The 14,149-nt window shown below is 40.2% G+C and overlaps 1 protein-coding gene across 1 annotated transcript in view; it reads left to right on the top strand.

The window, feature by feature from the left end:
* The window catches only part of LOC126248415 (structural maintenance of chromosomes protein 4-like), a 164,507-nt gene that overhangs the window by 66,867 nt on the left and 83,491 nt on the right, over positions 1-14,149 (top strand). Inside the window, exons 4-5 of the mRNA XM_049949380.1 lie at positions 5,106-5,246; positions 5,324-5,474. Of these exons, the coding sequence (XP_049805337.1) occupies positions 5,106-5,246; positions 5,324-5,474 (292 nt within the window). The remainder of the gene's footprint in view (positions 1-5,105; positions 5,247-5,323; positions 5,475-14,149) is intronic.

Here is a 14,149-nt window from a genome sequence, read left to right on the forward strand (position 1 = left end):
CCCACACAGATGCCTCATCTTCGTGTTAAATGCCTCATTGGCAGTTGCTATACATGTTTTCACCTCCTTATTAACCTCTTGACATCTGTAATAGTGTGTCCTAGATATTTGAAAGCACTAACTTGCTTTATATCTTCCTGTGATAATGCTGTATTTGTTCTTACTTTTCCTGCACTTCTCTCTATACATATTCTCTTATTAATTCTCATTGTGAATTCCTCACAGGCCTTATTTAATTCTTTAAACATTCTAGTCATAGTTCTTCTGTTCCCTGCCAATAACACCATATCATCTGAAAATCAAATGCATTCTATCGTCCTCCTACCAACTGAACTCCTCTAATTTTTTCAAACATTTGTGAATTATGTGCTGCAGATATATGTTAAACAGTATTGAGGGGGGAGAGAAAAAGCAGCCTTCCCTCACTCACCTTCGAATTGTGTTTTCATTTCTGCTTATTCCTAATTTATACTCATATTTTCCGTTGCAGGTAAAGATTTTTAATCTGCCTTCAATCCCTCCTGTCAACATCATTCTCCCTTAGAATGTCCATTGATTTATTCCACTGTAATGCATCCAAAGAGTTTTCCAAGTCAATGACAACAATATAAACTTCTCATTCTCTGCCAATATATCTCTTACCTATAATTCTCAGCAGTCCAATTGCATCTCTTGTACTTTTACCTCTTGTAAATCAATACTGTTCCTCTGCAGTACTTTTTTCCTGTCTTGCATGAAGTCTTCTATTTATCATCATTAAGGAAACTTTTGCTACATAAGAAATCAAACTTCTAGTTCGAAAATCTTCAAATTTCTTGGCATTTTTTTTTCTTTTCAATTGATAACTCAGAGAAACTCATCCAGCCATTCACCATTTTCATACTTGTTATTACATCGATATGATAACTCTTTCACACCACTATTCCAAAGGTTCTTTAACGATTCTGCTGCCATCAATTCCACTTGCTAGATTATTCTTCACCTTTAAAAATGGTTCAAATGGCTCTGAGCACTATGGAACTTAACATATGAGGTCATCAGCCCCCTAGAACTTAGAACTACTTAAACCTAACTAACCTAAGGACATCACACACATCCATGCCCGAGGCAGGATTCGAACCAGCGACCATAGCAGTCATGCGGTTCCAGACTGAAGCGCCTACAACCGCTCTGCCACCATGGCCAGTATGCTTCACCTCTCTTAAAGCCTTTTCTACTTCTCCTTCCAAGATTCAGCATCTTTTGTCCTCTTCTATAACTCTCAACTCCCCTTCTAATTCAATATCTTTTGATTTTTGATCAGCCTCATATAGGCACTCTACGTGTTCTTGCCACTGTCCCAATACTTCCTCTGGTTTGTGAATCATAGTACCATCACTTCTTTCCATTCCCTTACTTGTCCTGCTTTTCCTTGCTTCTTATTTGTAGTAAGGATTAAAAATATCACAGCTTTAAATATTTATAGACTTTAAAATAATTTAGAAATGAAAATCTTAAAATTAATGGTTCATGAATAGAATAAAATATAGGAATTTAGGAAGGCAGAAAAGAGGTTGACATATCATTATTCTGACATATTATAAATTTAGGAAAAAAAATTCTAAAATTATAAGACGCTTACATTTAAGAAGGAGAAATAAAAGACAATAGAAAAGTACATAGATTTCTGTTAGAGATCCCACTACCAAGATATCTTGTCTGTGAGAGCTTGGTAAATCATAAAGCCTATCACATTTCAGGTAGCATAAAAAGTAGAGCTTTAATAATCATTTGATAAATTTATATGTACAGGCATGTGTTTGTATTACCCTTCTATTACATTTGCTACAGGTCATATGTGCTTTACATGGGGCATAATCAGTACATTTTATTTGTGCATCTTTGACTTCCTTATTTTGTGTTCCTGGTATTTGTGTTGTTTGTAAGGTAAAAGATTACCTAAGCACAACAACCTTTTGCATCACTTTCATTTTAGGTATTACTTTACCTAAGCTATATGATTCTACTTAAGCTACAGTATATCTTTTAATTTACACATATTGGTCAAGATGTTTCCACATACTTTAAAATATTTTATGAAAGTTTATCAATTTCTGTGTTTCTTTATTTAGTCTTATCTTACATCTAGGACTGTACATTAATCTCATTGTATCTGTTTCAGCATCTGAGTCTGTTTCTGTGCTTGGATCTGTGTCATCTCAAGTATCCTGTTCTTGTGTTTTAATGTTTGCTCTTATCTGTGTATGTGATTGTTCTTGTTTGTATAATCTGTGTAAGGTACATGACACATTATCGGTTATGCCATTCAGTATGTACCAGTCATCCAGCTGTTATAGAATTTGTCCTACGTTGTCACATTCAGTTCAGGGTCATATGTGTGAGAGATCATCACAGTGTAAAGTGGCATTTTCTGGAGTTCCTACTCCTCCACAAGTGCACATGGGTGTTTGGCTGAGACCAAACCAATAGAGGTGTTCTGGGTATGAACCATGCCGTGTCTCTGATCTATATGTGTAAGCCTTATTTGTTCCTTCATGTATAGGAAAAAAGTGTAGATGTGATGCCCCTTTTCTGTCGAATCCCACTCTATATACCAGTACCAGGTATTATTCCACCAGTGGTTTAGTTGGCAACCCCCCCCCCCCCCCCCCACCTCTGCTGTAAAAAACACCATTCATTGATGTCTGTGAGAAGTTGTGAAGTCTTTTGTTCTGTCTTCTTGAGTTTCCTGATACCACTATGAGCATATCATCACTGTATGCTACTACTCCCATTGCTCTATCATTGGCTCAGTAGCTATGTCCTAAAATATGGGCTTACATATGGATCCCTGTATGCATCCTTTGAGGATTTAGCTGGGAGTAGCTGATACCTCTATTTGTCAGTGCGGGACAGCTACAGTACGTTGCGGACTGACCTCGTCCAGGGTATAGTGATTGGCTTCACTCCACAGGTCGACTATAATTGTCTGCAGTTGACTGGTCTGAATAGCTGTGATGATTGATGTTTGGTGGTGTAGTAGTCAACACAAACTTGTCTTCTTTCTCTGCAACGGTGTACAGCCTGATCTGGTTGCCAAAAAATACTCTCTCTCTTCCCTTGCTCCTGGTGTATGAGAGAGAGGTGGTCACAGTTATCTTCCACAACTCCCGTAGGGACCGCAGTTAGGATTCATTCATACCTCTTTATCCAACTCTCTTTCTGTTGCATTTCCTTAACACGCTGGCACCACTTGATGGATTCCTCAGTAATTGTGACATCCTTTACCAAAAGAGCTTGGTACAGGTTTCCTGCAACTCATAAAATGCGAGATTTTGTCAGCTTCTGTCATATTCAAATTCAAAATCTGATATAAGGCTAAAACATTATGTAGGTTGGTCTGTGTTGTTTCCCCATGAAGCTGAGCCCTGTTCTTCAGTTGTCCTTACATTAAGTGGACTTGCTGCTGATTGTCATTAAACATTTTCTTCAGTTCAACCTGGAATTCATCCCAGCTATTGAACTTCTCTTCATTATGGTTGAACGACTGCTGGATTGTACCATCAAAATAAAAGTACCCATTTGGCATCATATCATGCCATCCCACCTGTAGCATTTCATGACCCAGTAAAGTCTAGTCATGCCCTGACTAGCATCTCCAGATAAGCACTGATGGATCCCCAGCATGCTGCTGACTTTACTGCTGATTTGGAATCCATTTTCTCCTGAATATATGGCCTTTGGGAATGAAGTACTGCTTGTATTCTGTTCCTGTTGATTTAGGTGATAGCTCCAGACAGGCAATGTAAAAGCTATGTTGATGTTGATGTAGATGTTTGGAATTACCCAGTGTCTCCACCAAGCAATGACATTCTTAGAACTGAGTCCAAATGTGAAAGCAGAGTCATCAATGAAGTGTAACATGCAGCACTGAAAGCACATTTATTATGAAAATCAACATACAGCCAGAATAATACCAAGACCTGGATGAAAAGTGTGGCTATCTATAACACCATTGAATGTTACAGACTATACAAACACAAGACCTTTCCATGATGGATGAATACAAAATAACAAATAATTGCCAGTGGTTGGGTTCAAACTGGTGACCCACAGCACACCACCCAGCAATGCTAACTACTACATCAAATGCATTCAACATACCTTGCTGCATTAGTATTACCCTTGTCTGCTGTGCCCAGAAAATGCTAGTGTGGATGAGCAACTCTTATCTTAACTGCACCTTGGAAGAAGTAGTTTGTTAATTGCTTCTGCAATGAGCTCAGAGAATATTAATCTAACATTCATAAACTAGCTCTAATAGCTGGGCTTTCCTCTGTAAGCAACCTTTTTTTAAGTATCTTCTTCAATATTAAAAATGCCTCCACCACCACGTGATTGGGGGGGATGGGGGGGCGGGGAAATATTGCCCACTTACATGTACAAAGATTCCATGGTCTTCCCCCCGCCTTTGTATGGTTGTTGCTTGTAGTATGGTATTTCAAATAAAGTCTAGAACTCATTTCCAGACTAGAGCATGATTTAAGAATCACTTTACTTGCAGTAGCAATGAACACTGTGTCATCAACTGTTGGGAAACCCTATAAAAACTCCACCTTACTTGTGGATGATTCCTCCACTTCTCACCTCACATGGCTGTCAGTTACAGTTGACATTAAAAGTGTAAAAGTGTGAAACACCAGACTGCAAAAATAGTTTCAATTTACATCCTGAGAAAAAGGTTTGTGTTTATTTCAGTTGGTATTATTCATTCTTTCAATTTACCAAAATTAACAATGCTTAATATTATTCCGTATTCAAACAATTTTTTGAAGCTTCTTGGGTTAGTATTTGTTGCATTGTAATCTTGGCCACCCAACCTTTTCCTCAAGCTTATTTTGAATGTTTATGTACAACAGTTTCCCTTTTGCCTTTCATATTGTAGTTCGATTTAGATATTTAACCATTTTTATGCAATAAATTAAAAATCTTCCGTAGTTTTTTCTTCTTGAACTAGATCATACACAGTGAGGTGAGCAGGCAGAATGTTTCTGTTCCTTAAGCACACCATTAGCCATGAGTGATCAGAAGTTATGCAAATACATTAATAATGTTCCTCTTTGCAGAAAAGATAACCAAGAGTTAATTGATAACAAAGAACAAGAGAAGTCTGAACTTCAGAGACTGCTAAGAGAGAAACTGTCAGAAGTAGAAATCATTCAAAAAGAAAAAAAGAAATTACTTGATAATATTCATGAATTAAATCAGTAGGTATTCAATATTATTAATTAACAGGTTAAACATAATTGAATTTGTTTTTTGTTAAAGTTAATTAATTTTACAGAGAGAGAGATCAGCAGGTAATGAAGAAAGACAAGTTGAACCAAAAGTCTGGAAGTTATAATAATGAAGGTACTGGCCTGAAAGCAGAGGCTGAAGCAGCTGCAGAGAAGCAGGCAAGAATGAATGAATTGCTGCAAGATGAGAAAAAACAGGTGACTGATAATTTCTCTTGTATAAAACAAAAGTATAAACTAAGTTAAGAATCAACCTTTCACCTTAATGTAAGTTGCACTTGTTAATTTGTCCATCCTAATTTTACTGGGTTATTCCTTGAAAAATTCGTTATATTATAAAAATGTTTCATAATATTAAATAGATAACAAAACTCAAAAAGGAACTATTAGTTTGTTTCAAGTCATATGTCTCTCTTCCCTATGAAACACTATGAGAGCTTATGCCACATAATGTATTGAAGGAAACTAACTGGACAATGCCAGAAAATTTGCCTGACATTGCATAGAAAATCACTCAAGCTGCCATGGAGGAAATGACAGAATATGAAAGGTTTATTGCAAATTGCATTTAATGATTTCCTTGCATAATGCACATGGCTATTGAGGGCAAATGCCCTTGGACAAGATGATGATGAAGAATGATCCAGGCATAGGTTAAGTGAGAAAACTAATAATGTGAACGGTAGACTACCAGAGACTGGTATCTTAGGAAACAATTTGTTCACTCAGGATGTTTCCATACTGGTAGTATTATGATGATACCCATAACTAGTATTCTGGGAAGCATCAAGCTTAATCTACATCTTGAAAAGCATACTGTGGAAAAAGATTCAACCCCCATATTGCTACAGATGCTTTTTCTTGGTGATGCAACTTACTACAATAGTTGGAGTTTACACGGATGCAGTGTGGCCCATATACCTTTATCAGTCCACAGTCTAATGTGTCATACTATTATGCAAAGAAGAAAACTGCTCCTGAATGACAGACCTATTTACATTTGTCCATATAGAAAGTTTTTGTCAGAACATTAATTCTAAATGTATGTTCACACACATGCCACATGGCGAGAGAGAGTTATTTTCATATTACACTTTACATTTGACGGGCACTAAAGAATTTTGCCATGCACTGAAACAAGTTTTCCTTTATCACCACAACCAGTATCAGTATTATCTATGTGGAAATACTACTGAGTGGATGATCAGTAACCATCTTCTGTGGATTTTGGTAAAGGGAAACATTTGTCACTTCATATGTGTCAACAAGAGGTGTGACCCTCCTCTGGTCAGTGATAGTAAACTGAACATACTTGCTGAAGAATGTACCATATAGTCATCTAGAGGTTTCCCACATTTTATCTAAATTGTCTAAGCTGGGAGTAGCTGGTACCTCTATTTAGCTTTCTGTCCTTCCCCAATCCCAGATAGTGATCTGTCTCTAATAGCTTCATTATTGACAGGGCATTAAATACTAATCTTTCTTCTTGCATCACCTATGTAAATAATACCTCACTGACATAATCCTTGACCAAGAAAAGGCACATTGCTATATCTCACATTGGGAGATGCTTGATAAGAAATAACAACATACAGGTAAACAAGAACAAATGTTTATTATGACTGCAGTGGAGACATTTAATAACAAAGGAAAACTTTTCTCAATAAAAATAATAATACTTCTCAGACACTAACAGGCGTATGCTTGGAACACGCAGTGAATAAATGTAGTGGGATGTGAAGACTATGCCACTGATAATCCTTAATGATGGAGGCTAAGATTTTGGCATAGTTGGCCAACAGGTACATCTTGGGATGTTTGTGTAAAGTCATAGGTCCCACTGCGGTGGCTTCTGAGCAGACTCTAACTGATGTTTTGCTAAGAGCCAGGGTATGAATTGGTCCATAGCTCCAGTGGACCGAACTTTCAAAGTGTTGACTTGTACTGCCCTATATAGTTTGGCCGTGGAGGAAGTAGGTCCCTGGCATGGATAATCTCTGGTGGTGCTTGTCCTGCCATCTGTTGCCCTTTTTGTGATCAATGCAGTCTGGGGAGGCAATATTATCGTGTACATATGCAAACCCTTGATGCTTCAGTGTCTTCACTTTAGGTAATGGTGGGTACATGGCATCTGACCCCCATAAGGGGATGAGAGAGATGGTAGTAAATTTCAGTCGTCATCGATTTCCATGGTGTCAGCAGGGCCCCCTGTAGGATGTGGGTCCCAAGCACTCTGGTCGACATTCATCAGTGTTGGCAGAGGGCAGGGTACTGGGAGACCATCCTCCACAGGGAAAGACAAAGGGACCACAGTGTCCCACTGTGGTGCAGATAAACCTCAACATGAGAAAGTCCTGAGTCTGTGTAAGTTTCCAATGGTGCTATCCTGTCGCAGGCTTAGTTCAGATGTCTGCAACAGTGCAAACCATCAATGTGTTGTACTTTGACCCATTGCCCATCCCAACTGCTATGTCACTACTCCCGGAGTCCAACAGTGGCCTTGTTGTGAGAATGTCAGGACCCAGACATCATCATGGATGCGAAAGTGTCTGAAAGACCATGTGATAGAGGCTCCTGTGGCTGTTGTTGGTGGAGGAGGGAGAGAAATAATCGCTGCAGCCATCCATGGAGTCGTTCAGTTGGACTGTCCCCTTTCTGTGGTGTTGATAGATAGGAGACCAAAAAGGTGGAGAATGCATCACCCAGAGAGTGGGAATGGTGAAGCTTTGATAGCTGATTCTTAAATGTTCAAACAAACTGCTCCACCAGACCATTGGATGCCCAGTGGTAAGGCACTGTGTGGACAAGACCAATTCCATTGGACTCGCAGAAGGATGTGTCCTTGATGAATGTGAACTGAGGCCCATTGGCTATGACAACTGTTTCTGGCCGACCTTCAATTGTGAAGATGTGGGTCGAGGCTTGAAGCACATGCTGAGATGGCATAGAAGACATCTGGGCAATCAGGATGAACTATGAACGGCAGAGAAAAAGGTGTGCCAAATCCAAGTGGAGTCATGACCATGGTGTCATTGGCTCCAGCCACAGGAAACAGCATCTTGGTGGGGCTGCTTGTTTGATCCGGCAAGATGTGCAGGTATCCACCAAGCAGCAATGTTACTGTCTATCCTGATCCAATATACTTTCTACCGCACCAGAAATTCAGTCAGTACGATGCCCCAATGTAGCAGGTGTAAATTCTGAACCCATTGTTGAGGGTGATGAGCCTGTGGTCAGTCAGTATGGTAAAAATACCACCATAGACAGTCATGGAATTTTGTTAAGGCAAAGAAAAGCCAGAGCTTCTTTTTCTATTTGTTCATATTTGCATTGGGTCTGCAGCTCGTGGTCTAGTGGCTAGCATTGCTGCCTCTGGATCACTGGGTCCCGGGTTCGGGATTTTCTCTGCCCGGGGACTGGGTGTTTGTGTTGTCCTTATCCTTTCCTGATCATCATCATCCATGATGGTGGCTAGACTGGACTGTGTAAAAAATTGGAGTGTGAAAAAATTGGGACTTCATAAGGGTGCTGATAACCACACAGTTGAGCACCCCACAAACCCATCATCATCATCATCATCATCATCATCATCATCATCATCATCACCACCATCATCATAGTTGCACTGGGCTGATGTCAATGTCTTAAAGATGAAGGCAACCTGTCCTTCCACTCCATTGATTCTCACACCATAATCAGATACATCCACGACAATGACTATAGGAAGTGATGGATCGTAAGCCATCAGACAGGTGGTTGAAGTAATGCCCACTTAAAGGCCTAGAAAGCACAGTCACATGTCTTATGCCAGTGCCATGCCATCTTCTTGCATAAGAGATGCTGCAGTGGAGCAGCTATCATTGCAGCATGGGAAATGAATGTACGATAGTGTTACGGCATGCAGTCAGCACCAGCATGCCAGTCAGGAATGACAGGGAAGAGAAGGCTGTGAGGAGAGATCAGCCAATTGGCAGCCCAGTTCAACAGCAGCTCCAAGATTAGCCAGTTCTACAGCAGCAGCAATTACAGCAAGTTTGAGAGCATTTCAGGACAGACTTTTGTGAGTTATAGATCAGCAGTCACTGCAAAGACTGATTATTTTGTATGTTGCCCTTTGCTTGTGACACATCTGTGTAACTGCCAGAGTTAAGTATTGTATTTCAGTAATTGTAATAAAACTCATTAATACAACTTGTTTGTCTAGCAAACCCAATATGCAGTTGATGATGAGGCTGGACAAAAGATTGGCAATGAGGTGAATGAATACCAATGTGACAACCTGTTCACATTTTCCACCCAGATCCACTAGTTGCCACAGTTTTGTTTTGCCATGGTATTTTGTGTTTTGCTGGCACCTTAATTCTACCTTATCTTTTCTTTGCAGGGGTGTTTACATGCTTTAACAGAGTCTTACAGTGTTTTTTCTATTCAGTGTTTTCAGGTGGGTATTGTAGGTGCTTACTTTATTGCTTGCATTGTCTGTTTATCGCATTTGCCTATTCCAAAATGAGCAACCCATTTCCCCCCCTCTCCTACTCAGGCACCTCAGCTGCAAAACGATAGATGCAATGCAGCTAACACAGATGTTGCAGTTTCAGACACAGCAGATTGCAGTCCTTCTAAGCTCGGTACAGCAGTTATTGGTGAACCAAACACCTGACACAGCCCAACATGCAACAACTGTAGCTTTGAGTGCCATACTGCCTTTTCACCAATTTAATGAAAAAGGAAGAAGAGGAATGGCTCAAGTGGTTGCAACAGTATGAAGCCCACATCATTTCTCACAAAGTATCAGATAGTGTGAAACTAAATTACTTTTTTTCATCAGTGAGAAGTGCAGTATTTTGCCTCTTTCAGAAATTGTTCCCTAACGTCACTCTGAGTGAACTTTTGTATAACCTGCAAGTGAAAGTGGTGGCAGCTAGGCATAAATTCTTTCATTGCAAGAATAGGTCAAAACAAACTTATCGTGAGTGGGCAACAGATTTGTAGGGTCTGATGAGGAAATGCAAATTCAAATGTGCTTGTGGTTCTTTATATTCAGATGTTATGTTGCACAATGCGATCATGTACAATCTAACTGATGTCAAACTTGGAGAACAGATTTTTAAAGAGTCAGGTCCATCATTTCATCATGTACTGCAAATTCTAGATCAGTATGATCCAAGTGTCATAGCAGACAATAAATTTGAGCAGCCACCAATTTGTCTGGCTGAGTTGTCCCTTGCTCATGACAAGCCCAGTAGGCAGCAACAGCATGTGCATGCCAAGACATGTTAACAGTCCTCTAAAGAGGTGAATGGAATTAAGTCATGTCCTCAGTACTATTCACAGCACAAATGCCAAGACCGCTTATCCACACAAGGACAGTGTTATGTTTGTGCCAAGAGAGGTCGCGTACAATCCATATGTTTGCAACAGAACTAACATAAGAATTCTGCCCACTCACACATATCTAATCGCAAGGCCCATGTAATCAGTTCAATGTATTCAAAGCATGCTGCAGACATCAGCAAAACTAGCAATCAAACAGTTTATTCAGTGCTATACCAGTCCAACAAACTTTTTGTTCAATTGCATATTAGTGGAAAACATGTGAAATTTCAGTTGGACATGGATGCCTCTGTTGCATTGCTGAATCATAACACACATGAACTATTAGGCTCTCCACACCTGTCTAAAACAAGCACACACCTGACGGCTTACAATGGACAAGACATTCCCATTCTTGGAAAATGTACTTTGCCTGCCATGTATCATTCACATGCATGAACCGTGACTTTCACTGTGGTACAATCACATGGTTGTGAGAATGTATTTGACCTTGATTCATATGATTTGTTTGGTTTTCACATCCAGGACAATGTGTTGTCAGTGACTGAATTCAATGCCAAAGACAATGCTGCTTGTTGGAAGAATTCCCTGAGATCTTTTCTGTAGGTTTAGCCAAGGCTAACAATTTTGTGGCACATATTACTACAAAAGACAATGCTCAGCCAAAATTTTGCTGGGCCAGAACTGTTCTCATTGCATTACAGGATAAAGCAGCTGCTAAACTTAAAGAATTACAAGATAGCAGAGGTATTGCATCCATACAAACAAGTCAAAGGGCAAGTCCACTGGTTTTTCTCCCAAACCTTCAGGTCACATTCACCTCTGTGTTGACTAAGTCTGTGGTCAACCCACAAACTGCGAGTGATACCTACTCATTGCCCTGCCCAGAGGATCTCGTGGGCAGATTAGGTTCTGGTCACTACTTTTCAAAAATTGATTTGCAAGATACATATCTTCAAATACCACTAGATGAGAAATCTCAAAGCATGTGTGTTGTGAACACTTATTTGGGCTTGCTTAAATATTTGTGTGTGCCTTTTTGCAATGTTTCTGCACCTACCATTTCCCAACGGCATTTGGAACAACTGACTGCTCAAATACCAAACTGTTTCGACAATATTATTGTGGCAAGTCTCATACCTGAAGAACACACTGCAAAACTGCATGCTTTATTTCATGTGTTATCTGATGCAGGACTAAAGTGTAGACTGAATGAGTGTAACTTTTTTGAACCTGAGTTGCAGTATCTTGGTCATGTCATAAACAGTCAAGGTGTACATACTCTTCAGTCACATTTATTAGCCATACGTGATCTGCCAGTTCCTTGTGGTGTCACAGAATTGCAATCAGTCTCATGGAAAATGAACTATCACATTCAGTTCATATCAAATGCTGCACAAATCCCAGCTCCATTGCATTACTTGTGTTGCAAGAATGTCCCCTTTGTTTGTACAGATGAGTGCCAAGAAGCTTTTCAAAAACTAAAATTTGCATTGCTCAATGATCGAGGCTTGGTTAACTTTGATCCTAACAAACCAGTTGTGTTACAAGTTGACGTTTTTTCTTACAGAATCAGTGCATTGCTTTTGCACAGATTTGATGATAATGAGAGATCTATTGTTTTTGCATCAAAAGTGTTATCTAAAGCTCAGTGTAACTATTCACAAATAGAGGCGGCGGCATTGGGTACTGTGTATGGTGTCACCAAATTGCACAACTATTTGTATGGCAAAAATTCTACTTAGTAACAAATCACAAGCCATTGCAGTGCTTCTTTCATCAGATGAAGGCGGTTCCTGTACGAACTGCCCATAAATTGCAAAGATTGGCTTCATTGTTGTCTCAATACCAGTGTATCATCTGGTAATACTCAACATGGTAATGCTGATGCACTTTCATGTCTTCCAATTGGCTCTGATACAGACTTTGATGCTTCTGCTGCAACTTGTTGTCACATCGATGCTCATTATTATGAATTGCTTCAATCCTTTTCTCTGCACTATAGGAAAATTGCACAGGCCATGGAAGCTGATTCCAATTTGAACATTTTGCTAAAATACATTCGCACATCTTGGCCTCACCCATTGCTTAGCATAATGAATGCTGTAATGCACCTATACTTTGCACATAGGCATAGCCTTGCTACACAGCAATGTGTGATTCTTTTTCAAAATGACAATGGAAAATCATGTGTATTGATCCCCAAAGCTTTGCAAGAAGTAGTGTTGCATTACTTCACAAAAGACACTTGGGGATTGTTTGTATGAAACAGTTAGCATGTCGACACTTCACTTGGCAGGGTATGTACACCCAAATAGAACATATTATGTCACAGTGTGAAGCGTGTGGAAAATCGGTCTGCTTGACCACAAAAATTCCCTACTCAGCCTCACTCATAATCACCATAAATGTGTGCACATAGACTTTGCGGGACCTTTTTGGGACATTCACTGGTTGATTGTGGTTGACTCTTATAGCAAGTTTCCTTTTGCTGTGCCAGTGAACTCAACAAAGTCATGTAGCACAGTTCAAGTGTTGTTCTCTATTTTAGGCCTCAAAGGTTTGCCAGAGGTCACAGTGTCAGACAATGGCCCTAAGTTCACATCAAATGAATTTGCAACATTCTGTGAATGCAGTGGCATACGGCATCTAACTAGTGCGCCATTTCATCCACAGTCCAATGGCAAAGCAGAACATTTTGTCAGATCCTTCAAGCAGCAGATGGTGGCCAAACTTTTCTCTGCAAACATCAGGGATGAAGCATTGCAACTGTTTCTCACCTCCTATCATTTGCATCCATGGACCATTGCCAAAGGAATTGCTTCATGGCCACTGCCATCAGACACTCCTCCACCTGCACCATCCTCTGCAGCATCTGTCACTGAAGGAAGGCCACAAGTATCACTTTGCGTTGTACCATATTGTGTTTTTCTGGGATGTTAGTGGCAGCAGATGATGGGCGGGGCCTGGGGTCTTGCCACAGTGGTAACACTGGTTCCCGTCAGATCATTAAAGTGCAGTCAGGCTGGGCTAACACTTGGATGGGTGACCATCTGGTCTGTCAAGTGCTGTAGGCAAGAGGGATGCACTCAGCCCTTGTGTGGCAAATGGAGGAGCTACTTGATTGAGAAGTAACGGCTTCAGTCTCATAAACTGACATACAGCCAGGAGAGTGGTGTGCAGACCTTCCAAGGCCTGTTCAGATTGAGTTTAATTTTAGATTTTAGATGATGGGCATGAGGCGAGGTCCTTTGTCGACTTGGCACATGTGTGTATCTCATTTCAGGCCCAGACGGATTGCAGCACCAACATCACAATCAATTTCGCCACTGTCATGTGCACTGTGATCCTTATGTATCTCTTCCCCCAAATTCACAGATAGCAAGTACAGCGCAGCCACAGCAGCTGCCAGTGTGTGTTTTCGTGATAGTGTGGGATGACCCCATGGAGACAGATTCTTTGCCTCTCCTCTTGTCCTACTGATGAAGCTGGACACACCCACACTGCAGCAGCTGATGCCTTCTACATCTTCATATGGG

This window comes from Schistocerca nitens, chromosome 3 (genome assembly GCF_023898315.1).
Source record: "Schistocerca nitens isolate TAMUIC-IGC-003100 chromosome 3, iqSchNite1.1, whole genome shotgun sequence".
NCBI classification, from domain to species: Eukaryota; Metazoa; Arthropoda; class Insecta; order Orthoptera; family Acrididae; genus Schistocerca; species Schistocerca nitens.